A 27,476-nucleotide genomic window follows, 5' to 3' on the forward strand; every position below is an offset into this window, starting at 1 on the left:
TTACAGAGGTCGCGGTCGTCGCACCAAGGACGGCGACCACTTCCGTCAGTTTTAGCTCAGCTGTTGAGTCCTTTCTTCGCTGTATGCTTTGTAAACACGCTCTTTGTTCTTCGGCACGGCGCTTAGTTTCGCCCTGCGGTCGCGGTCCCATTCAGCAGGGAGCACGCGTCGGAGATGCGTCGCCACGAACCACAGCGCCTTCCTGAAACTGGCTCTGCCTAGAGCCAAAACCTCGCGGTGCTCGGAGTAGGTACGAACGTTTTGAGACTCCAAGAGGCCGAAGCTGTGCGTCTCGCCCAAGCAGGGAACGGCGACCTTCACCCAACCGAGGATAACACCTTGTGCGTACCTCTGTGGCGTGCGATGATGCGTTAGCTCATTGTGTCTTTCGTAACAAAGCGCCTTTATATCCGCGCATCCGTCGCGTGTTTACAAGCGTTAACAAAGCTTCTCCGCGACTCTTTCGGTCTCCTTTCGGAACACTTGTTCCGGGCGATGTCTTGACACGGCGCTCCGGTAACCCAGACGGCTGCGATATTTTGGACGGTTTCCGCGGGAAAATGTAGGTTGCCCGACCGTCGGCGTGTCTTGCGTTTGCTTTCGCTGGTGTCTGCCTCACGTGCTTTTCGCTGTGTCTCTCCCTACAGGGAGCCAAGACCCTGCAGCGATCGGGGTGCTAGATCGAAACAAAATGTGCGTGTTCAGGCAAGGAGTCGTATCGCCTGTGCTAACCGCACGCCGTGTCAGAAATGCTATTGAACCCACCTGGTCAGTTTATCGACACGACATCCCACCCACGTTGTCGCGGCAGCGTGGGAACCTTAACGGAGCTGTCTTTATTTGGATCGCCGGGAAGTCATTCGGCTTGTAGGATAAATGTGTACGCCATTCATTTGATCCGGAATTGTTTCTTTGCGTTAAAATCGCAATGCACGCGCATAAAATAGCTCGATAGGCGCTTATCACTGTGAAAGTTCGCAAACTTTCAGGTTCGCTTTGAGCGTCGTGCTGGCTAGGAAGTTGAGTCATGATTCACTGCATCTCGTCGCCAGTTCCCGGTACCTGCCTGCGCCAGGACGGCTTTGCATTTCAATATTGCGCGTTTATAAAAAGGGGGTGATGGACCTGACAGGGAGATTTCGGGCTTGTGAAATTTCGATCATGTGTGCAGTTTGACAACACTCGTCGCAGTTCAGTCCCTCAGTCGGGACGTTGTGGAGCGCCGTACAGAACGTCTGAGCACCGCGCAACTGCGCTGTTTTACTTAGATCGTTAAAAAAAACAATATCCGGATGCACTTGTGCGTTGCGAGTATTAATTTCCGTAACAAAAACTGACGTCTGCTGGTAAGGCCATGCATGGTAGCAGATAGAGCGTGTTCTAATGGTAGTTGTCGCAAAGTGTGGAAAATATAACGTGAGTGGCCGTATTAGCGATCTTGTGATAGACCAGGTGTAAAGGTAAAAGCATTCTAGGGTCAGGTATAGTGGATTAGTTACGCGCCGTTTAAAATCGTATGAACAGGGGCGCAAAACCGAGCATGTCAGGGCGCGGTTTTCCGAGCTCCAACCTCTGTGCGAGTGGAAACGGTGCGAGGCGGTGGAAACTTTCGCGGTCGGAAGAGAGGCGAACTCTGAGAAAACAAAGCGAACCAAGTCGAGGCGTGACCCATTTCGCACGCGGATGTTTATTTCAGATGCGCGCTAAACTCGGATCATGGGCGAGCAGCTCGAAGAAGTAGCGGTGGGCACACGCGTCTCTTGCGACGGTCACTATGGCGTGGTGCGATACTGCGGCCCCGTGGTGGACACCAAGGGTAAGCACTGTCTGCCTGGACCCTGGATGGCTGTTCATTTTTGGAGATGATATACAACTCATCAGGAAGGCTAGTAAAGTACGCTGTGGTGACGGTCTTCAACCTCTGGCCTTGGGGGCTGAGGCTCTTATGTAATGTCCATTGAGACCTATATCCTTTCCAGACCTGTGCAGAAGTAGGCTTTGTTAGTGTAACTGCAATAAACTTGCAATAAACTTTGCAGCTGCAGGTATAGAAGTGTAAGTGATTTTCTGATGTGTTTGTGAACGTTTACGACAATAACAAATCTGATTATTCTGCAAGCTCTGCTTGGTGGGTCTCAGTACCTTCCAAAACTGTCAGTAATACCTTGTTAATGCGCATTTACTTGTATACAGATAGGGCAGCTTTGCTCTTAATTGGCTGGTGTAAGTAAAAAATGATGTATGCAAAGCAACCAACTTGAAGGGCGAACCAGAGCACACCATTCACTGTACAGTTCAAAAACTAAACAGTACCTTGGAACTAATACAGCCATTACGAATTTCGATTTTATTTTTTATTTATTTTTGTTTACAAATACTGCAGGCCCTTTTCGGGACCGAGCACAAGTGGTTACAATGATGCAAACGAAAATAAACAGAGATCAAGGTCACTTGGGAAACAGTAGTGAAGGAATATACTGGAATGTGTGGAATAACGCTAAGGTGAAAATAAACAGACAGTGAAACAGGTCAACATCAATGGCAATTAACAAGAAAGCATCAACAGTACAGCAGTCAGGCAAACTATGCCAAGGGACGATTACACATGGGAACTAGGAATATTTATATGAATTAATGACTCTTTGGTTGTAGTACTGTTTTACTGTGGTTAGTACGGGCAGAATGTCTGAATGGTTCGTGAAGAAAAACTGATCGGGATATTTTGGAATGACCATGATAAAGCTCATGTAGGAATTTTAGTCTGGAAATTGTTCTGCGCTGTGCCAGCATCTGAAGGCTGGCTCTATTTTAATTGTAGGTTAGTAATGCTAACAAGTGTTTTGTAAGCATGAAGTTGGATCTTAGGGTGAGAATTAAGTAACTTTGTCCGTAGAAAGCATAGTTTACCTTCTTTGTTACAGATGGTTTCTTTGTGATGATGCCAGATGAGGTTATTACTGATTATTGCGTAAACCCAAATACTTAACTTGATTGCATTTTGTTATTTCAGTTCCGTCTAGTGATTACGGAAATTTTAGATTATTTTCTTTATTGGTAAAGGTGATATATTTAGTTTTGGCTGCATTAAATTTCATCCTCCACTTTAAACACCACGACTGAATAGATTTTAATGACTCATTAAGCTTGATTTGGTCCTGAATTTTGTTTATGATTGTGTATATGTCATAATCATCTGCGAAAAGTCTAATGCTAACTGGTGGGCTGACGCAGATGGATAAATAATTTATATACATGAGGTCTGTGTTCACCCTTAGCAGGCATAAAGGCTCAAGCAATGTTGATTCATTTGTAGCCCTACAGAAAAAGTGACTATCTTTCAAAGTTTATAATATTAATGTTGCTATCTAAACCGAAATTTAGCTTTCTAGAGATTTGACATGCAAGCTAGTTCTACATTCCATCTACTTTTATTTTTAGAGCATAAGTGCACATATTCAGCAAAGTACTTTGTAATTGATAAAAGATGTGCACTGTTTGGCCCATTTGAACCGTGTATTTCTTGAGATTTTTTTCGTTTAAAAGGTAGGGTTCAGCATAATCTTCTCATGTAAAATTTCTCGCTTGGGGGACATGGGGCACCTCCCCTGCTATAAATCTGCCCCTGAACAAGGAACATTTGAAGTTCCATATTTGTTGCTCATGGAAACCTGGACATAGTAGCAAATAACGTGTTCTTGTGAAAACGTGATTCTATGTTTGATCCAGTTCACTTTCTTGCAGAGTGAATGCAATTAATTTATCCTTATTCTGTAAGATGTGAACTTGCAATCTACCTTTTTCCCTGGTTTGCACAAATGAGTGCCTTTTGACATTGCACAAATGTGGCAGAGAGAGTGCTGATCTTGTTTGACTGTCATAAAATTTGCATCATTCACATAAGGCATGATGCTTGAGTCAAATTCCAATTTTCATTTGCATGGTGCTAGATCTCAGTGAACATACGAAGGCAAGGACAAATGATAAGAAAGAGGTTATTTAAATAAAAGACTGCTCTGTGAAAGAGAGAATTTATTAATATTTCACACGGCATTTTATGTTCTTGCAGTCCTTGTACAGGTTGTACTCGCTGAATTTGCACTAATGTCCCGTGGACGAACTTAATGTATAATTAATTGGCTGAGAGCATGGTTTGGGGTAGAAAAAACATGCGGGCATTTCTTATGGCTTGCATAACGGCAGCTCGCTTCTATGGGAAAGTGTAGTTGTGACGAAGGTGTTTAATGTGTGTTGTCGTTGTGGCAGGTACTTGGCTTGGCATCGAGTGGGAAGACCCAAACCGTGGGAAGCATAGCGGCTGCCACAATGGTGTCCAGTATTTTCACACGAGGTGAGCTGACTTTGGTGTTTAACTTTCTGGCATGAAATAGTGCTGTGGTTCATACGGAGCTCATTAACACTCTAATGGACACATTTTTGTTTCTTTAAATGGTACCAAAACAGTAATTTAGTACCCATGCTACCATCTGTTGGCAAACAAAGAGAAAGCTTCAGATGAGCCTTACTTGCCTTAAACAGGACACAAGAGTACCAGAAATGACAGCCGGCTTATGATGAGCCTTGCTTAACCAAGTCCACTTTGGAGGGGGGAGGGGGGTTAATCATACTGTTACTAAATGCGCATATTAAATACCATTATCATCACTAGCCTGACTACGCCCACTGCAGCGCAAAGGCCTCTTCCACGTCTCTCCAATTAACCCTGTCCTATGCCAGCTGCGGCCACCCTGTCCCCAGACACTTCTTAATCTACAGACACCTAATTTGAGTTGTATGTTTGCTTTTTCAAATGATGAATTAGGCATTATAATACATGATTCACCACATAATATTCTTCTAAGGCCGCTATATAATTTAGAGTTGAAGTTCTTATTGATGCTGTTTTGGTTTTGGCTTCATCAGCCGAACGATGGTTATGGCACATTGAGAGTGTTTAGGTCATGTGACGCTCAAAAAATAAAACTGCAGTATAACCGCAGCACTTAGGCTAGTATGCTTCAAAAGTTGGAATGACAAACGATGTATCGACGGTTATATTGCAGTTTTTCTTTCATGCTTCTTGTGACCTAAGTGCTCTCGTCACGTCGCAGTTATTGCTTGGCTAATGAAACCAATAACAAAACAGCATCAAGAAGTTCAGTTCTAAATTGTTTAGTGGTCATTGAGAAATGCCACGTGGAGATCCATGCAGTGTAATGTCAACACATAATTTGGAAGAAGAAAACATGCGACTAAAATTAGGTGTCTGTGGTCATTTAAATGGCAGCGCACTGATAAGTCCAAAACATGAGGGTTATGGGAGATTTATAACCAATTGATGTGACACCTGCGGTCAGTGAAATTAACTGCTCTAAGCTGCTTAATATTCTGAGTGATGCCAGTGATTAATTCCAGAGTTCATAAGTGGTGGGAAGTGCACCTGCTAGCTTCCAAAAGAACTATTCGTGAAAGATAACTGAGTCTTGAAGTGAAATTTTTTGGCTGGTTTAATTGAAGACCTCTGGCAGTATGTTTATTGGGTGTAGATAGTTAAAGAAAGTACCACTTTAGGGCGGTAGCTATTGTCTTTCAGTTTGCCCCGAGTTAGTCATCGGACTTTTGTTGTAAAGGTCTTCATTCCTATGTGGTAAATGCATTTCCCTGAATTTTTCCTTTTGGTGTGTGTTCACAGATCAGAGACGGGAGGGTCCTTCATTCGGCGCCAAAAGGTTGACCAGACGCTGAGCGTTGCTGATGCGGTGCGTGAGAAGTACTTCTCGACCTTGTCGGCACTCCAGGGGCCTAGCCTGGATGAGGACAAGGACGTGCTCGTCTATGAGTTCCCAAGGAACCAGGTGGTTCAGTTCGTTGGCCCTGAAAAGATCACTGCTATGCTGAGGTGAGTTTGGAAGTAGTTCGGTGCAGTATGTTGTTGATTGGGGTGCAATATAGGGACCTGCATTCTTTGTCCCGATTCCAGATCCCAGACTGAGAAAAAAAAAGAAAAAAAAAGGAGATGGATTGCATCTATGGTGAATGTGTACAAAAGAAACTAGAAGTCTTTAAAACCCAGGAAAGCGCGAGGAAATATTCGTGTAATGGTTTGTTTTGTTAATTAGAGAGGGAAAGTAATTGAGTACTCATTTAAAATGGGAGACAGTTTGACAGGGCGGCAGAAAGGACAACTTACAACTGAAAAACCTATGACCCCGCCTATCCTCATGTGGTGCTGTACCACAAGTAACATATGGAGGTTGGGGTTTGGTTCTCTCTGGTGGCATGTTGGTTTTTCTTCTGTGTAAAATTGTCTGCCACCTAAAATGACTGCTCAGTCGGTTACGCTCTCTAACAAAAAAAAGATAGAAACGAATATTTTTGCATGCTTTTCTTGGTTTCAAGGACTGTTGGTTTCTTTCAATATTATCCTAATGATCTGCTCATCTCCTCTAATCTTCTCTTCTTGTGTGTTGTTGATGTGTGATGTAGGCCTTTACTCGGGGACAGCTTTCTGTGGCTATGCAGTGGAAGCGACGAGCGTGCGTCCCCAGCATAAACTCCTATCTCTCTCTCTCGTGAGCACATGATAAGAGCGCACTTGTGAAAGCCTTGCAAGAGTGCATTTATTGGTCGAGTCGGTCGTACATCGTTGAGCAAAGGTACTGTGCAAAATAATACATACAATTATACATTAATACAATTAAAAATAGTGATACGTGCCACTGTGGAAGAAGAAAAAGCGCCTGCATCATTGGAGAAAGAAGATGTTGTTTGATCAAACAGGGCAACCTTTTGACGTCATTATGCTCACGGAAACGTAAAGTACTGATGAAACAAACGTCTACCGACTTCCGTCCCATGAAACATTCTATTCAAATCGTCCCTTACAATATTATACAAATTATACAATGATACAATTAAGACCGGAAAAGGGTCTAATCTGCCCTTACACTGTAGCGCATGCCCTTTGGCTACGCGTGATAACTCATGCCTGCCTTTGCTGCCGAAAACGAGGATTTTGAGGCGTAGCCATGACCAGATGGCGCGTGAACTTGCCGAGGCTTTCTTTATAAGGAACAAAAGAGAAGATTGCGTGAGTGATGCCTCGATAAGACTTTACCAGACAGAAAGCAGATTTCTGGCTTGCGCTTAGTGATTGACATGGCGGTGTGGAAGGTATAAGTATGCGTTGTTCCTCTAAATTAACCCAGTCGCGAGTCTGCGCCCGTCCTTGTGCCCTTCACGTCCGGGTTTGTATTATTTTGCGCGGTACCTTTGCTCAACGTGAAAGCCTTGCGCCTCGCCCTCGTAGCTTCCACAGCTTAGCCACACAAAGCTGTCCCCGAATATAGCGTCGACAAGATGAATGGACAAACAACTGAACATATTAGGAAGTTGAAAGACAGACTGATGTTGTTCCCAATGCTGGAAGAGAGAGTGTTTGGAAAACACAGCACTTGTCCCCTGTCTACATTTTGTGTCGTGCAGCCGGGGGGAGACCATCCGTGAGGTGTCCCTCAATGACATGCCTGTCGATCGCCCCGGCAATGATGGGGAGCTGGCATCCCTGGTGCCCAAGCTGCAGTGCCTGAGCCTCATCCACACCCTCCTGTCCTCGTGGGAGCAGGTGGCGCAGGTCGCCCGCCAGGTGCCCCACCTGTCAGCGCTGCACCTCAGGTGTGCAGGGCATGGGGACTTGGGTCATTGTCAGCTGTCGGCTTCAAAACTGAAAGTTGGGGGGTTACCTCGGGTTGGGCTGGCCAAAACGATTTTTTACAAGGGACGTCTCCCGTAGTAGTAACATTGGGCCACGGTCCATGGTGCCCTGTGTTGCTCCGCTGGTGAACCACAACAGTAAACGAAATCAGCTTTTTAATGTTTACCATATTAAACAAGCGAGCATCATAATTCTAGATCTTGTAATTGTTTTCTTGAGGTTAGCTTCTTGTTTAGATAACAAGAGAAGTTCTGATGACGGACTACTTCTTTGTTGTGGAGGAATTTTGTGTGGTGGTCCAAAATTTGGGCGGAGCGTCATTGCAGCCTTAAGTTGTATCTGACAGCTCTGTTCAAAATGTGATGTAGTAGAGCTCTGAACAGTGGGTACAGTGCACTCAGTAGTTGGACGGAAATAGGTGCAGTATGTTAAGATGCTGAAAGAGAGCAGCGTGAATTAGAAAACAGACATGAGTGGTTGTTATCTCGGTCGGGATCGCGAGGAGGAATCGGATTTGGGCATTGTTTTTAATGTGCAGGGTGGACAACATAAGGCCTGCCCGGAAGTGTGCATTGCAGGGCTAGTTGGTATCGCATTGTTAATAGGACAGCACTGCTCTTTTTCTTTTTTTTTTTAGTGCGCTAGCACTTAGTGTCCATTCCCCGCATTTAGCCGTTGTGTGTTTGTCTGTCTGTCTGAAGCTTGTTTGGTGGGCAGGCTGCTCACCTGCCCACCGAGCCAGGGCAGGTCAATTAATCATGATTGGCCGCTCTGGAAGAGCAGCCTGGATTGCCAGTCCCACCAATGGCAGCACCTGCCATAGAAGGGCAGTGGCGCATTGCTTGACCGCCGGACCACTGTGCCAGCAGTGGTAGGAAAACTCCCAGGGCTTTGTGAATGTAGAGAATGACGAAATAATTCCGCATGTACGGACGTTAACCCATTGTCGCTATTTTAACAACAGCCATTCATGAACACTGGCTCTGAACACCAAGGCCGAAGTGGAAACCGAACTGCTGGCGCACGTAATTTGCATTTGGCCTAAGTACGCAAATTGACCATAATTTTTTTTGTTCTGTTTTACCTATTGTCTGTGATTCTGCGAAAACCTGTGTTCTTTTCTGTCATTGCATGGGGGGTGTACCTTGTCTACCTCGAAATATTTTTTTCTGAGCATGTGGGTTGCTAGTCTCCCATTTCATGTTTCATATAGCTATATGACACTCTAACCTGATGCCCTAGTAAGCCTGTAAGGTGTAATTTTGTAATGAGTAATAACATTTTATCAGGTTGCCGTTACTGGCAAGATAGTGGTGCACCTCTTTTGGATGCTAGCTTGCTGTGTGTGGGCCCTACATAACCCAATAAGCTGTTGGTGTGGTCTCGTGAAACTTCTGTAGAAGCAAAACCGGGGCACTTTTCTTGTATTTTTTCCCTCTGTTTTAGTAAGAACATTCTGGAGATACCAAAGGAACCTGCAGAACTCCGCGAGTGTTTCAGGTCCATTCGACTCATGGTTCTCAGGGACGTCGGCTACAGCTGGGATGAGGTGAGTGGCAGCTGCTTTTTTTCCCATGCACTGAAGCTTCCTTGAGGCGACACTTGCAAGGCGAGGCAGGCTGATACAGTAAAGGGTCGTTAATTTGACCTAGTTAATTTGAAAAATTCATATAATTCGAACTGCTGGCACAGCCCTTGACAACACCCATAGAAGTCTATGGGGCCAGACGCCCGCTAATTCGGATGCTATGGGCCTTGCACCAGTCGATTTGAACAGGTTGCTGAAGGGGGCTACGTCCAGGTGTGACCAGAACAGCAAGAGATGGTCAAAATAGCCCTACTCAAGTCCGCACACCTTGGACTTGTGTGCAGTGGCAGGCGCGTCGAAAACTGATGGTTCCGTCTCCGTCAATTTTCTGACTGCTTAATTTTGGTTTTGTGCAATCCTTGTGACTGCTACTTCCTGCATCTCTCTAGGCGCTGCGATGTGCAGAGATGTGGCCCTGGGTTCAGGACCTTGTCCTGTCTCTCAATGATATCAGCGTCTTGTCACCACCACCGGACACTTTGTTCCAGCACCTGGAGCACCTCTCACTTCAGGACAACCCCATCTCCTTGTGGGAGACTGTCTGCAACCTGGGCCATTTGCCACGGTGAGCGACTTGCGCGCATGAATGAATGGTGAATTTCTGCCGATGAACAAGGTTATGGTAAGAAAACATTAGGCGGGCTCCGGACCAAGAGTTGATGTGCGCAGAGAATGCCGTGATAGATAATAATGTTAAAAGCTGTGCACATTAATGCATCGGTGACACTTGCGACCTTCCCGTTGAGCATAAGTGCAGACACTACCGATTTAGCTCAGGCACTACCGATTTAACTTCCTCTTCACCAATTCTCTTGCCCCCTTTTCCCTACTTTCTGTTTATTAACTGCACCTTGTGGGATTTTTGAAGGCCCAAAGCTTCTAGGTCTCCAATGCTCCCTCGTCTATTTAGTATGGAGTGCTTTGTCTCTGTAACTGAGTACGCTCCATTGTGTCCCTAGTTTTAGGTGAAGCAGGAACAAATATTGCATATATCGTGAATTTTTGACTATGACACTTAGTTCTTAAACACATTGCCCAAGCGTCAAGAAATAAACTACTTCATTTTGGGTTTCCAAAAGAGCTTTTTGGCTGCTCCTTACCATCATGCAGAAGTTTTATTGGACCTTTTTACTGAATTTCTTCCTGTTATATGCTTGGTTTGCAGAAGGATTGAAATGCAGGCCAGTTGGCACATTGTAAATTGAAAATAATCAGTCACAAAGGACAAGGAAAAAAAAAAAGGAGTGTTCACACCACAACGACTGGAAAAACCAGTCGTTGTGGTGTGAACGTTCTCTTGTCCCTTGTATTTTGTGACTGGTTATTTTCAGTTTACGCTTGGTTTCATGTTTGCACGGGCACCTTGCTCTGCCTTGATCTGAGTACTCACTTGTGAGTGACGTTTTCTCATTAATCAGCTCTGAGTACAGCGATATGAGTAACTGGTTTGGTTTATGGGAATGAATGTCCCAAAGCGACTCTGGTTATGAGGGATGCTGTAGTGCAGGGCTCTGGAAAATTTCGACCACCTGGGGTTCTTTAACATGCTCTGACATTACACAGTACACAGGCCTCTAGCATTTCGCCTCCATTGAAATGGGACCGCCGCGGCCGGGATCGAACCCGCGTCTTTCAGGCCAGCAGTCGAGCATCGTAACAACTGACACACTGTGGCAGCTCCAATATGAGTAACTGAAAACTTGCTTGCACTCAGTAGTAGTAGTAGTGTGGCACCATCTGGTGCTATGAAAGAAAATTAGGCTGTGTCAGTTCTGATATCACTACTGCATCCTGTTTGCTTGGTTTCGTGGAATTTGCCATATGAAACTTGCTGGATGCTTCATTAAGAATTTACTGCCTGGTGAATCTGCCCTGCCTGTCAGTTTCTCCAAGCTTGGAATAGTGATTGATTGGCATGTGCATTGTGTGTGCTGCACAGTCACTGAATCATTGCACCATCAAACAAGCGGAGAACTGGAACCCAGCCTTTCATTTCACTGAACCTGTGGTTGAGCTGGTTCGCTGGTTATTTTTACATCATGTTGTGTGTTATGTGAAGAGGGCTTCCGATGCGTGTATGCATGTGTTGTTTCTTTTACGGCAAGAGCGGCTAGTGGGGCCCCACCCCGAGTGGTCATTTAACTGAAGCCCGTTGTAGTACGAATTCCTCAAGCCAAGGCAAGCCAAACCAAGAGCTAAGCCAAGAGAGAGGAGAGGTGAAAGCAAAGAAGACAGAAGCCAAGCCAAGAGAGAAGAAAAGAGAATCTTTTTGAAGTTAGAGAAATCCACATGCCAACGCAAGAACCAAGTCAAGAGAAGAGAAGAGGCGATGAAAACGAAGAAGACAGAAGCCAAGCCAAGACAGAGAAGGAAAGAAAGGGGTAGGGGAAGAAGGCCATGTAACTGAAACCTGTTGTAGAAATCGGCAAGCCAATTCAAAAGCCAAGCCAAGGCAAGGGAGAGAAGAACAAAGGGGAGAAATGGAGGGAAACTGCAGCTTTTGCCAAATGTTTTGACTAAGCCTTGATCTAGTTAATTTTTAATTAATTTAATTTAGTAATTTTTAGTCAATTTTTACTCCTTTTTTTTCTTTTAGGTTAAAAAGCCTGACGCTGGCAGACTGTGATCTGACGAGTATTTCGTTCCCGGAAACACCTCCGGGCCAGAAGACGCCGTTGTTTGCCAACCTGGTTGTCCTAAACCTCCACAACAACCGGCTCAAAGAGGTGAGTGGGCGTGGCATTTGTTCTTGTGTGCTGTTTTGTGTGGCACACACTGCTTTCAGGAGCTGTTTTCTATGAGCCACCTGCCCCAAACGAGCTCTTTCATATCATCCATAAAATGCTTTGGTGTGACATGGTGCAGATCTCGGGGAGAACTTGGGGACTCCGAGGACAAATTGAAGTTGACTTGTATCGATTGGTTACCGCATTGTAATGATAGAATGGCTACATTCACTGAAAACAGAGCTTTTATAAGTTTGGAAAGATGAAACCAAGTTACGAGTGTGCGAATTATCAAATTTTTATTGCAGCGTGAATGCGAATAATAAAACTTGGTTGCAAATTGAACCATATATACTTTCGAACATGATTAGAGGTAGCTTGAATAAAAATAACTTGCCTTTTACGCACAGCGAGAAAAAAAGAAAAACTGGTGTACTACACACACATTCTATTTTACTCGTTATCAGCATGATTTATGATACTTATAAATTAAGGGCATAGGGTTGGGTAGTAGTAATTGTTATTTTGTTATCTGCGAGTAATAACTTGGGTGCAAATTTTTGAGTAACATAACTGTGTTGAGTGAAACATGTCTTATTTGGCAGATTGATGTATCGGCTTATTGAGGGAATAAAAGTTAAGAGAAAGGAGAAGATGTGGGGTCATTCTCAGTGGGGCTGTGCCTTCTCCCACCTTGCAGTGGGTGAGCATAGCAGAGCTAAACAAGCTTGCCCGGCTGGAGGACCTGGTGGTGAAGGGCAACCCAGTGACTGTCCGCGAGCGGCGGCACGTCACGCGCTGCCTCGTCATCTCGCTCCTGGGGCGACTGCAGCTGCTCGACCGGATGGCGGTGAGTGCGCAAAGCAAGCACTCTTATTTATTTATTTATTTACAGAATACCTGCGTCGCCTCGAAAGCATTATCGCAGAAAAAGCAACAAGAACATTAAGCGAAGTTAACATCAAAGTAAAACAAAACAATCAGTGAACATTATTAAAGGTAACAGAAAGCTTGAACAATAGCAAGACAGGAGTAGATTCTCAGGAATACAGACGACAATAAGAATCGCGATTATCAAACACTGAAACACACTCTTCCGGCAACAAGTTCCAGTCTTTCACAGTTTGTGGAAAGAAGGATTTAGAAAAACTGTTTGTATTGGAATTGTATTCGTGCACCTTCTTGGAGTGGTCGTGCCGCGTCGAGACGTAAGTTGGCTCCAAAAGGTAGCTACGGCTGTCAATTCCTGTTTGATTATAGAAGATGCGGTGGAAGAATTTAAGTCGTAAATTTCTTCTTCCGATGTTTAACGGTTCCCAGCCCAGCAATGATTTTATCTCAGTGATACTTTGGAAGGGGTTATAATTATTGGATACAAAGCGTGCAGCCTGATTTTGGAGTTTTTCTATTGCTTCAATCAAGTATGCCTTATATGGGTTCCAAATAGTGGAAGCGTGATCGAGAATAGATCTCACGTGCAAGAAATAAAGTGTTTCTTTAACATCTTTTGATGCTGATTTGAAATTTCTCCGAATAAAGAACAACATTTTACTTGCCTTAGATATTGACTGCTGGATGTGTGTGTTCCATTTTAAGAGTCTGCATAAAATAAACACCAAGGCACTTCCACTCTGAGACGCTTTTTATGGTTATGTTTTCAACAATGTTGCTTTGATGATTAATGCACAAGTCATAAGATGGTGTTGTCTTGCTCAGCTGTTTGGCGGGCGGGGCTTGAAATACCCCCGGTTGAAAGGACAGTTTATTTGTCTTTGTGGCTTCTTGATCACCGTTTGGCCACCGCTAGCATATTGGAAGCTGGCTAGTGTGAGCGTTCTCGTTGAGCGATAAATTTCCCACTAAAGAATCACTCCAAACAAGTTTCTTCTGTGAACAAAGTTCAGAAAGGGTATGATGCGCGTGGTGCGAACCGCACACTGAATACTTCTCCGTGCTGCTTGTGATAACTGCTCTCAATTTGGTTCAAAGCAAGTGCGCAGCTCAAAAGCTGACCTATGTCGGGCCATACCCTCATAGCATTGCATGCACTCCTTTCTAGTATAGAGAGGAGAGACAGACAAACAACTTCTTTTTGTAGATTGTAAGTACTTGTGGATTTCTGTTTCAAGTTCATTTGGTGTCTCCCAGGTGACGAGAGACGAGCGGCGTGAGGCAGGCATCTACTATGTGAACCGGTTCTTTCCACTGTGGGTCCAGTGTGGCGGAACTGCAGAGGGAGGGACGCCCAGTCCAGAGATCCTTCGCGAACATCCCAGGTTCCTCAGCCTCCTGAAGAGTGGGTTCCTCTGCTTCATCATTGCTTCCCCACCCCCCGTCCTCATCACTATTTTCAAATTTGTTTCATAGCGGAATGTGGCGGTTGGCTTCTGAGGCCTGCCTTTCTTGCTAACTTGGTGCAGTCGGCCGCAAGTGGCTAAATTAAATTTAGTGCCCACTAAAATGACCCCTTTGGTGAAGTAGGGATGGAGGTTGATGCTTAAGATCGTGCGACGTGCATAAGGTCCCCAATTTCCTGCAATTCTGCGAAAAAACCGCGGGGTTTTATCATTTTTTTTTGGAATTGTGTGTTAGCAACCGCACTCTTGGAGATTTATTGATAATATTGTTTTTGCGGACATCCAATAGAATGATGGGAACTTAATTATTTTAATTGTCTGAATTCTTTTAAAATGTAAAATGTGGTGGTAACAAATGAAGGTCTGTTGGGTGTTTTGACAAGCTTACTCCGCCATCTATGGGATGTCTATTGGATGTCTGTGTGATGTGCCCCTTTAGTGGCGCCTCTCGAAAGCATTATTACGGTATCTGCGCAAATATAATGCGTTTTTTTTTCTTGTATCACCTGCTTCAGAATGCACCTGAAGTTATATTTGGAACCAATTTGCACGAATATACAGCGGAATTTTTTTTTGTGTGTGTGCGTGTTCTTCGAGGTACCCACAGTGAGCTCACCCATTAGTCTAGCAGGGTGCGAGGAAAAGCCAACTTCTCAGCTGCCTTGGGGCATCGATGTGAGCCTGTGCCCGCCGCTGCGTGAAAGGCCGCATGCATCAATGCGTGGCGGGCTTCTATTTAAAACTTTCTGCCCTCATCTTTCCGCCGCAGGCTGGCAGTGGTTTGTGTGCTCGTAAAAATGTTACTTGTGTCATTTTGTATCTGCCAGGCATTGGTATTGCTGGGATTCAGGGATGAAAACCTGACAGAATATACACAAAAAAGAGGTGCAAAATAATGTGCTATATAGTGAACAAATTTCACAGCACTAGGTACTTGCTTTGTGGGACTTGTTTGGTTAATGCAGCATGGTTTTGGGCTTTGAATTAAGCGAGAAACAATTCTCTAAACATGAATGTAAACCAGTGGAAATAAGTGCACTGGCTTTGTTGGTGTTGTGTGTTAATCATAAAACGGAGTATAGTATTTGTAACTTGTTGGGTTTTTATTGAATTAAAAATTTTGAAATTGCTGTTATTCTCGAGTGTGGGCAGTTTACGCGTTTGTCTGAGCTCTGGTTCACTGTATATTTGTCCTCTTGCCCGTCTTCCAGCTTACGGAGCTCCAGAAACTGTTCCAGATGGCAAGGTGCCAGTGTTAAACAAGGCAGTCATCAGTATCCTTTGTTTCTGGTTTCATTGCATGATGGCTCTTGTGTCGTACAGAGCTGTTATCTCTATAAAACAAACAGCGTGTCGACATCTACCTTTTCAGCCACTCTTAACCCTCTTGGTGGGCTTCGGTACCTTGATTAAAAACTAACGTTTTTCCATCCAAATAGTCAATGCATGCTTTAAGTAAGCCAATTAAGCTTGGAATGCAAAGCACCGACCCTTAATTTTCTGCCAGCGTGTAGAAAATTGTGTACGAAGTGCCACAATAATAGGAAGTTGTAACGTCAGAGCACTATGATTTGTCAAGTAAACACCCGAGCGATTGTGAAGTTTCTTTTTGTTTTTGAAGCCCAGGTGTTGGACATCCCTAAAAAAAAAATTTTCTGAGAATGGTGGGGAACACGGAGAAACATGGAGGCATAGCTTTTTGCAACCTGATACAAAAGTGTACATGAAGTGCACAATTTGTTTTTTTCTTATATGCCTTGTGCGATTCTAAATGCCTCCAATGGGAGCCAGCAAGCTGTTGGATTTGTTAGGCTATGACATTGGCGTGTGCTTTGAAGTGAGCATTTCAAGGACCTCCAAGCATCATTCTCCAGTCGCCCAATCATTGAGTCTGTGTACGTTTGAAGAGTTCACTGTGACTGTGGTGCTCCTTGACGAGCCGTCCCACCCGCAGCTGTTGAAATCCACGCACCCCAGGAACCAGACCGGGGCCCCATTAAGAAGCGCGTGCCATGTACGTACCTTGGGCAGCCCGCACACTTGTCAGTGCAATTGCAAGTGATGCTGGTTACAGATCAGCTGGTCAGGTTGCCATCTCATGTAGTTTAGCTGTCTGTCTGCTGGTTTGAGGTATAGGTTGAGACACACGTTGTGAGACACACGTGAGACACACGTGGCACGGCTAACAGTCTTGTAGGTCTTATGTAACCACATAAGGCCTGAAAGTCTGTTAGCCTCAGAATCTGCCAATTAATCATCGATTTTACAGTGATTGTTTTATTTTTTCCTTCCTTTTGTTTTTTCATTGTGTGTGCATATATTGTTTCCCGAAACATATTTTTTTGTATTGTTATGCTTATGGGGGGTTAGTCCTGTAATAACACTCAAAGGGCTAGATGTTGTAGTCACTTTCTGCTGCCTGTGTGCCTACCATAACATTCAGAGCTGTGACCTCAATCCATGGTGTGATGAGTTGCCGCCATGGCGAGTTCAGGCTAGAGGGTACAAACGCGAGTGTTCTACTCGAAGGAGCATTCATTGCCGTCCAGCAGGTTACAAGGCAACGATCAAGCAACCACCGTAGATAGCAGTGGAACATTCCTGACCTATATGGGGTGAAACACCGCAAGGAAAGGGGAGTGCACATGAAAGGGGAGAGGGGCATTCAGATCACCTAGTGTGGCCTGCACTCATGGCCCTCGGCAGTCAATTGCGTGCGATGGCCGGGTGACTCGGCGAGTGCGGTGCTCCTGCTGGCAGAAGTCTGATTCGAGCTTGTGCTTGGCCCCCCGTCGAAAAGTCGAGCAAGCCTCGGGAGAAATGGCTTATCGTGGGCAAAGGGGACAACTCTCAAGCTGCCTGCAGCAGTGTCTTCGTGAGGCTTTGAAAGGCGGCAGCGGAGGCAGCGTTAGTGACCTTCCCTCGCGAACCTCCCGAACAGCGCATGCATAGCATTGCGTGATAGTTACGCATGGACAGTTCTACATGGCGGGGGGTTCATGTGTACCCTAGCAAAACATATCAGTGAAGTTTTGCTGTAGTTCACTCGCAGCTGGAAAACTTATGGGTTGTGTGTCTCAAGTTAAAACTGTCCGCTTTTATGATTGCCATGCAGAGAAGCTAATGTGTTCGTACCAGAGATGTGCCTCTTGCCAGTGCACGATTGGAAGATGACTCCGTACTCAAAGCAGACAGCTGCTGTGAAGCATTATGAATGCTCTTGAAGCAGCTCTAATTTGAGGCAGGGGGCTGTCACTCTCGTCAGAAGCAACTTCAGCGACCTGTTGCTGTTACAGACACTGGGAAAAAACGCTTAGATGTTACCACTGTTTGTGGAGGATGGCACATGCATGCCCGTCAGTTATGCTAGGTGAATTAATACCTTCACTTGCTTATTACGTCGTGGATCCTTTCTCTATCTTTGTATTTTGGCTACTGGCTCTCAGATAAGGTGCAGTTTCTAAAGGGTCATTCTGAGCCATATGGTTTTCTTGCAAACGTCTCTGGGATGGGCATTTTACTGTACCGTGGTCTTGTGGATATAGTAGTATGCAATTGGCTGGAGGATAATACGGAATTGCTGCTGCTTTTTGTTTGTGGAGGCTTCTTCACGTACGACACTGCTGCCTGTGGCGTTTTAGAGCTGTCGTAGAAAAGATTGCCATGTTCAGCCGCTATGCTACGCTTGCATTTCTCATTTTAAAATCCTATGAAAAAAAGGTCATTGGTTTTGGTGAGGCGTAGATTTGGCGTAGTTGTTTTTACTGCCATGAGGGTGTGACATACACGACGGTATAGTGTGCATGCCGGAATGCAGCAGTCCAGAACATGCAGCTGTGAACATCGTGATGTCCATAAGGCGGTCATCCTAGAGTACAGTTTTCTTCTACCACAGGCTAGACGGCTATAGCTTTGAACTTTTCCCATCAATTTGAGCCATCATAGTTCTGAGTGTTTTTCTCAATAATTTCCTTTTTTCATTCCCTTGGAGCAGTGAAGTGTTGCCGTGCCTTCTGTGTCAAAACCCAATGCAGTGAACAGCATTTGCTCAAGGGCTTGAGTTAGGCATTGCATAAAATGGTACAGTTAACAGTGCAGGCAGATATACACTAGCAAAGAAAAAAAGCACCACTGCTGTGGTGTCAATTAAATGGCACTTGTATTTGTCTGTTTGTCTGTTGCCATTTTCTTGTAGTATTGTGCTTGTCTGTTTGTGCTGTTCAATCTCTTGGTATTTCTGCATTTGCACATAGTGATGTTCCGCATAGACACACTCTAGTTGATGTCATGAGACCTCGATTACTGCCTCCCTGACTTCTCCATTCTTTTCCCTGTGTTGTCTCCACCCAGTGTCCATGTCTGTGGAGAAACTGAAGGCCCTGGTGACACAGCTGTTCCCACGCAAGGGAAGTCGCTTCTGCCTCTCCCTCGCATCTCATGAGGTGAGTGGTGGTGTCAGCGCTCACCCATCGGGCTGCCTGAGTGCCTGTGGTGTTTGGCTGATGAGTGCAAGGTCACAGGTTTAGTCTTGGCTGTGGCAACTGCATTTCGAAACTGCAAAAACGCCAATGCACAGATCCATGCACAGATAGCATTAGTTTTTTTTTTACTGAGTTCATTCACACCAGTGATAATTAAAGTTCTTGGTTGAAATCCCTCGCTGTTCCGTGTTGTTTGATGCGTGCTCATCAGATGGTGCTTCCGTGCGCCTCCTATCTTTGTTGCTATCAAACCGGCCATGCATTCAAACTTGGGCTCACACATGCGAGGGCCCGCATTCTCTTGTTTTTTGACTGATTCGCGCGTGATTGGAAGTTGATGTAGATGATGACATCCAGAGCACAGCATGAGAGGCTGGCAGTTTAACATGCGGGACATTTAGGGTGCGGCAATGGCGTAGTGGTCTAATGCAGCGGCGAGCGAAGGTAATCTGTTTGTCTCCACTGGTTCGAATCCCACTCTCTGCTGTAAAGTTTTTGAAGTTTTTTCGTTCTATTTCTTCGACGTCACACCTCCTCGACTGATCAGTGATTTTGATGATGATCCGCTGCTGCTGGTTCTTTTTCTGCAATGAGGCGTTTAGTGCTACCTCATTAAAAACCTTCAGGTTGCTGTTTTCCATCAGTGGTATGTGGGCCCTCTGGGACCATAGTATTGGGTAGCATTTGCAGCAGTGCACGCAGAGTAATATATCAGAATTTCTAAAACTTCTCGGAGCTGGTTTTGGCTCTGGGAAGCAAGGGGCTGCTTGCTACGTCATTCATAAGCATGTGGCAAAGCTGCAAGAAAACTGACGGTGACAGCGGGCGCCCCATTGTCTGTAGGGACCCAGGAAGGGTCACAAAGACTGCAGCATACTTCACACCACTTTTCGGTAAAAAATGTATATGCGTAGCTTTCAGCGACATTTTAGGGGCAACCTCTGTGAGCCTGGATAGTGCATGCTGTAGCTGCTGCCGCCCTGAAGGTTCGTGTTCTACAGCTCTACGTGTCCATGCTAGAAAGAGGGCAGGTGGATGGGTTTCTTTAAATCACGAAGCGAACAACGGAGGGGCAAGCCTCGGGGAGCTTGGCAACGTTTGGACAAGAGAACTTGTCTTTGTCCGGGCAGGGCGTCCATCATTGGCAGGGTTTAAATAGGGCCTTCACTCCGAGGAGGAAGTCCGGTGAGGGGGAGCAGGGTGTGAAAATGGGAAGCGTGTTGCGATGGGGAGCGTGAATCTTGTGCAGGCAGGATGACTGCTAAAGAGGATTAAGGGGGGAAACTGGTCGTAGAAAAATATTTTTTATTAATGAAGTCACAATTATGAGATCTTCAGGGAGCATGTATTTTTACGTGCCGATTCCAAATATGTCATTTAATTTTATCTACATTAAACCCTTGTGCACTTATGCAATATGTTATGTAACTTTTTGTGGAGAGCTTTCAAGAAACTCTGCTGCAGGGAACTTGCTAGAATGCATGCCATTGGTTTCTCTTGACATTAAGCTATGCAATAAAGGTAAAATTGTCATCCTACCTGTCATAGAAGTTGAGTTATAGGATTTTGAAGTTGTCACTTTAAAAAAAGGAATACAAATTTTTCTCCCCGTTTGTGAAGTAGCAAGTTCAAAACCATGTAACTCGACTTCTATGATAGGTAGGATAATTATTTTACCCTTATTGCATAGCTTGATGTCAAGGCAAGCCAATGGCATGCATTCTAGCAAGTTCCCTGCAGCAGAACTTCTTGAAAGCTCTCCACACAGAGTTACATAACATATTGCATGAGTGCACAAGGATTTGTTGTAGATAAAATTAAATGACATATTTGGAATCAGCACACAAAAATACATTTTCGCTGAAGATTTCATTATTGTGACTTCATTAACAAAAATTTTTTTCTAAGACCCTCTTCTCCCCTTAAGCGTTGACCTGCAAAACTGTGATAAAGAAACATGCCAGCATGGGAGAAAGCAATCGGCGGGGAGTTAGTAGGGTGGAGAGATAGCGAACGTGTGCCTACACATGGGGAGCTGCGACAGGCGGCATGGCATGACTGGTTGGGCTGACCTGGAAAAACTAGAGGGCAGGGTGCGGAGAAAGAGGGAAAGGAGGGGGTGGGGGTGGGGGGTGCAGGGAGTGTGGAAGCCAAGGGTTCCCGAAAAATGATAGCAGGTGAGGAAGAGGACAGGTAGAGGAGGGGGGGGAGGGGATAGAAATGGTAAAGAGGCGATATGGAGTGCTGAAAAGACTGGCGTAATGATTTTTATTATTATTTTTGCTTTCACCACATACCAGACCTTTCTAAAGAATTACTTGAGTGTCAGAGTGTATTAAGATTTTTAAGTTTCCTTTGGAGGTGTTGATCCTCGCTGGTTGTAAGATTGTAAATTTGTAGATTAGGAATGCCTTTCTCTAGGTAGAAATTTAGACGTGTTCAACACACAATGTTGAATGCGTGCGATTCAGTAAAAGCAGACTGAGGGGAATGTGGCACCGTTGAGACTGTTTAATGCCATATCTAGCTCACATGTCACAGCAGCTCATCTGTAGCTGTTAGGCAAACTTGCAACAGTATAAGTTCAACAAAGTACATTCAAGGGCCACCTGGCGAAGCAGTTGCCTCGTTCTGGGAGAGCTCGATTTTTCTGCCTTAAATGAGTTCTAAACTTCTGTTTTCTCTCATTTTTTCTCTCATTTAGGAAGGGAAGGAATCTGTGCTCAACAAGGAGCGCTGCAACCTTGGTTTTTACGGCATCACCGACGGAAGTCGCATCTATGTGCGTTGGTAACGACGTTGCACTCACCTTCGCGCTGGACTGCTCCTGCCTGCGATAACGTCACGGTGCTCGTGCTGTGCGATTTAAACCTGCGACTGACGGGTGTCAGTGAGTGCATCAGCACTCGGCACAGTGCAGCGATTCAGTGCCGTCTTCCCAATCGGCATGCCTGGTACGTCGCTGGTACGTCGGCACCTTCTTGGTTATGGCTGCTGTTCAGCGCTGACTTGCTGTGGTGTTGCAGCCACAAGGATCACGGGTTACCCGTGGCCACGTCGCAAGCAGCTTTTTGATCGCAGAGCAAAAAAATATTAATTTTTATGTGTTAACAGTGTTCTTTTTATCATTAGCAGCCTCACGAATGTTAGGAAAATGTGTGCTCTTTCGCGCCTTGCTTTGTGCAGTCACCTTCTGTGAAGGTTTGCTGTGCCATCTTTCAACTTCCAACTGAATGCTGTGTGTTGTCTGCTTGTAGCCTTGCTTGAAATTAGACTGTAGTATGTCCAGTGCTTTGCCAAAGTGCTTGCTTGGAGGCATTGAAGGTACCACCAAAACAAAGCTTTAAGAATTTAAGCTGGCAGCACATAGCCTACATTAAGTCAGGGGTTATCTTTACTCAATAAGCGGTTCAACTTCATGCAGCTGCCAGTAAGTAAATTTCATACTCACTGATTGATTTTTATTGCGAAGCAATACTACTTTAGGTCGCACTTCAGCCCGTTCCGTGGCGAGGCGGTGATAGGCACCATTGACCTTTAGCGTGACCTCGCTGCATGACGTCACACCACGTGACCTAGAGTGACGTCACACCAGCTGTGTAAAAACGGGGCCCCATCTCACGCCGTCGCGAGGCGAGGCTGTAGCCACCAACGGCGGCCTAACTCCCGCTCCTCTCACCAGGGGCGCTACGGTCGGTGTGACGTCACACCAGCTGTGTAAAAACGGGGCCCCATCTCACGCCGTCGCGAGGCGAGGCGGTAGCCACCAACGGCGGCCTAACTCCCGCTCCTCTCACCAGGGGCGCTACGGTCAATGACGTCACACCAGCTGTATAAAACAGCTCCGCTCCTCTCGCCAAGGCAGTCATACAGCCAGATGTTACGATGGTGCCTACGAACAAGGCAGCTCGGCAGAATGCAAAGAGGAAGCATCAGCGAGCTACGGAGACGGAAGAAGAACGAGAAGAACGACTTTCTAAGCGGCGTGCCCAGTATGCAGCTCGGCGACAATCTCCTCTGTGGAAACAGCAGAAGCAAAGGAAGAAATTATGAGTTTGCCCGACAGTGAGTCTCCTTCTACTAGTTCAGAACGCTGGAACGCGACTAAACGCCAGAGGCTTCGCAATCACCGGGCTTAACCAAGCTAAGCCACGGCCGTTTTTTTTTCGTCTTGGAAGTGCATGGGAAAAAATATTGGTAATCATTTAGCCCGAATGAAAACAGAAGGCAGCCAGTAATGGTAAGGTCTTACGGATGGTTCTATGAAACTGTTCGAATGATTGAAATGCCTGAATTTTCGACATCTAAAAGATTGGTTGGATGACTGCAATGAGGCAGTGAGGCACGTGTAGTGCCACTGTGATTGGCTGCCGCTTGTGGAATTCTCCCCAAGTGAAAGGCAACGGTAGTCAGGCACGGAGAAGAGATCTACAGTTTAGCAGCCAAGGTATCCCAACTAACTTGCTGATCGCCTCTGTGTCTACTCCAGCCCGCAAGCTGCAGAGGGCCACTTTTTCAGTGTGGAGGCTTTGTAAAAAGAAACAATGCTGAGCCACACAGCAAGTGGTATTGCATCAGCGTGCATTACACACGTTAATGGTCATAGGTGCCACAGATGTGCTTTGTTGCTCATTTCTTTGAAACTCATTTTCCTCTCAAGTTTTCAGTGTTCGTGTGGGCAAATGCTTACATACCTTGTGCCTGTTTGTGTCTGTCCGGTCCTTTTTATTGGGGGGGGGGGGGGGGGGGGATCAATTTCAGCTAAAGCATGACCTTTTGATTACTGGTAACGAAACTTCTGCATAGTGCTATGGAAGAGCTTGGTGCGCCACCTAGAGTGACTTTGCACCATGGTGCCACATTGATTAGAGGGCACCACCTCCTGTCAGAATAAAGGGTGAGCACTATTCATTACTTCCATAGCCTCGGAGATCGTCAAGCTATTGTACTGCAGAACACACTCAGAAAGCACTAGGTAGGCAACTTATGTGGAAATTATGCGTCTTCTGCTTTAAAAATGAATGGATAAGCTTATTGCCTTATTGTATTCCGCTCTATGCCCTACTTTATGAATTAAACACTTTCTTGGCAACACTCCAAACTGTAATCTTTGGTGAGGAATAGTATGGAGAAGAGGTTGTGCTTGCACAATAGCCATAGCATCATCGTGGTACTGGCAAGAACGCTTGTACTAGAGAGTAAAAAATTAATGACTGGCTGCTTCAGTGGGCATTGAAATCTGTTTTAGAGAATATTCTTGTGCTTCCAAGGAACCAGGATCTTAGAAAGCGTTGCAGGAATGCTGTGTGTAAGATTCAGTTTCGTGGTAATTACAAGCTTCATGGCTACCACTTAGAATCGTATGATCTGGAAAGATTTTTTGTTGCCAGATTAGTTTGCCCTGTGTTTGGTCCAGGGAGTAACGGTTGGCTTTTTGGAGGCATTACCATAATGGCTAGAATCGTGGTTACCAAGAATATACAGAGAGAGTACATGGGAAGGGGGGAGAGGTAAAACTTTATTAGTTTGGGAGTGCTGTCGTAAGTTTGCTTCTTGAGTCAGCATATGAACTCAGTGTGCAATATCTTTTGCCGTTTGAAAGCATTCTTTCATGGCAGGACTGCGACTTGCTGCCCTCTGACACTAGCGCCATCTTGCAGTGGCTGGTTCTGTGCATGTGCAAAACTTGGGCGTTGGAGGTGGTGGGGTGGGGGACGTGGAAGTTTCGTGACCAGTAAAGCTGCCAAAAGGGCACTCGTGTGCAAATTGCAGTTCTGTCACCACATGGGTGGTTAAGGCATAACTGCTGTCACTTTTACCCGGTGTTCTGATGGTGCAGAGCTGTTTGCTATCAGTTCCGAGTGCTGCAGCTGTACATTGCATTGCAACAGCCTGTGGACACTGGTTACAGTAAGCACATCTTCAGGTGTGTTTCTGTGGTTGTGCGTAGCACACTGCATTCGTGTGGATGCAGTGCGAGAGACACCTCTCTTGGTGTTTTGTAACGAGGACTGTGTCAGTCCAAGTATATGTTACTATGCCAGGCAGCACACACACATCTGATTTTATGTGTAACCTGTGTAATAACTAACGCACATTTCAAGTTCTGTAAAGAACTCTTGCCCGACATCTGCCCTGTTACTTTCTTTTTGGAGCATTCAGAAAAGTCTGCGCTTGCGACACTGCGAAATCAAGCATTCGGTCAGTGTGACTATATGCAAATTCTTCTCTTTTGCAGTGCAGGAATTATTGCCAGGTATATTTTAAAGAGCTCGTGTGGTGATGTTAAAACAGCAAAAAAGATGGTTTTATGAGTTAGTTATATTCCGATTGCTCGCACAATGATACGAGGGGGTTCTAAAAGGCCGTGATCCGATGCACAGTTTATGGCTGTCTAACTGTTTGAAAAGTGTGCATAGTGGCTTGCGACATTATGCAGCTGGTAATGCTGTCATACTTCATGCTAGTGCTAGCACTTCATTCCTATTCTCTCGTCAAATTTAGGCTTCCTATACCTGGTATATCATTAGCTATCTACGAAAACTCGTGGAGTAGGAGCCAGATGGCAAAGTTTTGTGCGGCTCCTGCCAGAGGGTGAACAAAATGTCTGTATGCTGTTTTCTGTTTTGTGAGCAGAGTGCCCTTGAATACTTCAAATGTGCACAACACAGCTGCATCATCCCTTTTGGGACGTGTATGTAAGAATGTGGAATCAATTGTTGCTGCTTTAACACAGTGCTCTTCCATTTCTCAATATCTCTTCTTGCGAAATGCACAAGAACTACGACATTTGCTGTTTGCTGCCGAAGCTAAAGCTGCTGCTTGCAACTGTAAAACGCGTCTTTGCTCTGTGTGTTCATGGGTTGAGAGTGCTGAATTTCTGTAGCATATATAGCCATTTTAGGACTCGCGCACATAACCATAAAAAATAAATGCTTGATCTGCTCATTGCAGCATACATATGTGAAGTGTTGCATTACATTGCAGGGACACAACACTGTTTTGAAGTCACAATTTTATCCAAAGTGCAGAGGGAAGAACATTTTGGCTGAGCGTGTTGCTTGTGGTGCGCTTATAATTGACACTGAATACTGGTGCACATTCTCTGTTGCTGTCGACAGTGGCGCCTCTTCTTTTGTGAATGGCGCATGCTGCCTCAGAAGTTGAGGTTTTAGTGTTTTTGGATCAAGTTTCGTCACAAGATCTGCAGGCCTCTTCTGAAGTATCAAACTTTCTGTTCGTGGAGCTTTTGTTTTGCAGTGGCTGGCAGTTTCACAGCATAAAGCGACGCTAATTAAGTAATCTGGATGATGCCAACTAAGTCGAAGCTGGGTAGTGTCGCCATTCATCTTTATTGCTTGCTTTGCAGTTCAGCAGCTTAAAAAATTAACATCTCCAATACAACCGAGATGATTTCATAGCTCTCTTTCGTTGTGGCTTTCAGAATGGGCTGACCTAGCTGATCAGTCAGCTACTTGAAACCGTAGGTACATGAATGACGCTTATCAGAAATATTTGGGAAACCGGTGGATACCTAATGGCACTGGGGATCAAAACCCGCACTGCAGTGATTGGAAAGAATGGAGAGAATACTTTTGCGAGTCGTGTCTGCACCGTGTCCATGGCATATTGCTCCCATCTGTGCCACTGCAAATGATGGGACGTGCTCTATGATGACATAGATGTGCGCGCCGTCCACAGTGTGGCCCGTAGTTGCCTGTGTGTACAGCGTGACGGACATAGAGCGGAAAAAGGATACTGAGAAGAAAATGAGGTGGTTGAGTAGTCCTGAGGCACTAACAGTACATGCATTTGGCAATGCATCTCTCTTGGATGTTTATGTTGTGTCGTGTGAAAGATTGCGCAAACGGGGGGGAAGTCTCTGGAAGCAGTCACTGCTAGTAGCTAAACTACTTGCTTATTTGTGCTCCGACTGCACCCTTAGGTGATGTTTGGTTGTTGGTTTCAACAAAGTTTGGAGGCAGTATTTGTCTGGCTGATGCAAAGTGAATCGAAATACTATGCTCACTGCTGGCAAGCTTAGCTGGTGAAGTTAACATCACAGAAAGCATGAAATGTCTGTCAGAGAGTAAACATGAAGGAAGGTGATGGGGCATGTCATTTCTATGCTTGCGACTTGGTTTCAGCCTAAATAATTCACTGCCTCATTTTTTTTTTTAACAAAATAGGAGAGTGCAGAAACCAGGTGATGGCAGTTTGCAAAAGCTATCCCCAAAAACCGTTGCTTTGCGGTGACCAGAAACGTTGAGGTTTGGGCCTGTTAGATCCCCAAAAACCGTTTCTTTGCGGTGACCAGAAACGTTGAGGCTTGGGCCTGTTAGTGGTAAATTTACTTTGTTTGTGGAACTGAAAGGTGAAGGATAGAAGAAAACAAGCACAAGTTTATAGCCGATTTATTTAGTTTCTAGTTGAGACTCTGCATAGCACAGCCTAGCGTGTTCATTTCCAGGTTTGACTAAGAAGTGGAAATATTCACGTGGTTGTGATTTACAAGACAGACATTGCATTTTCCTATGCCCTTTAAGAGGCTGCCATTTCTGAAGGGTAGTCGCAAGGTTACGAGACTTTTCTTTTTAGGCCATTGTGCCATTA

General features: G+C 45.2%; 1 protein-coding gene across 2 annotated transcripts; it reads left to right on the plus strand.

Moving 5' to 3' along the window:
- Positions 1-13: 13 nt before the first annotated feature.
- Positions 14-25,821, plus strand: LOC144133154 (tubulin-specific chaperone E-like). 2 transcript variants are annotated; one of them, XR_013315001.1, is made up of 15 exons: positions 39-341; positions 1,697-1,816; positions 4,264-4,348; positions 5,690-5,896; positions 7,483-7,671; positions 9,158-9,260; positions 9,689-9,864; positions 11,896-12,025; positions 12,726-12,875; positions 14,174-14,321; positions 15,594-15,656; positions 16,337-16,396; positions 18,733-18,824; positions 21,568-22,460; positions 22,577-25,821. XR_013315001.1 is itself a non-coding variant. In XM_077666031.1 (14 exons), the coding sequence occupies exons 2-14, from the start codon at positions 1,717-1,719 to the stop codon at positions 21,655-21,657; spliced, it is 1,593 nt and encodes a 530-aa protein (XP_077522157.1). In that variant the 5' UTR covers positions 14-341; positions 1,697-1,716; the 3' UTR covers positions 21,658-25,821. The 2 variants fall into 2 exon arrangements, 1 of the variants encoding a protein (XP_077522157.1); XM_077666031.1 differs by having other exon boundaries at positions 14-341; positions 21,568-25,821.
- The last annotated feature ends 1,655 nt before the right edge of the window (positions 25,822-27,476 follow it).

The sequence above is a fragment of the Amblyomma americanum genome, chromosome 5 (genome assembly GCF_052857255.1).
Source record: "Amblyomma americanum isolate KBUSLIRL-KWMA chromosome 5, ASM5285725v1, whole genome shotgun sequence".
Taxonomy (NCBI): domain Eukaryota; kingdom Metazoa; phylum Arthropoda; class Arachnida; order Ixodida; family Ixodidae; genus Amblyomma; species Amblyomma americanum.

Bases quoted from the DNA above. Each gene is read 5' to 3' on its own strand.
- LOC144133154 (XM_077666031.1), top strand. From the start codon at position 1,717: ATGGGCGAGCAGCTCGAAGAAGTAGCGGTGGGCACACGCGTCTCTTGC. The intron at 4,349-5,689 runs GTGAGCTGACTT...GTGTGTTCACAG, and splicing joins GTCCAGTATTTTCACACGAG to ATCAGAGACGGGAGGGTCCT. The intron at 5,897-7,482 runs GTGAGTTTGGAA...TGTGTCGTGCAG, and splicing joins AAGATCACTGCTATGCTGAG to CCGGGGGGAGACCATCCGTG.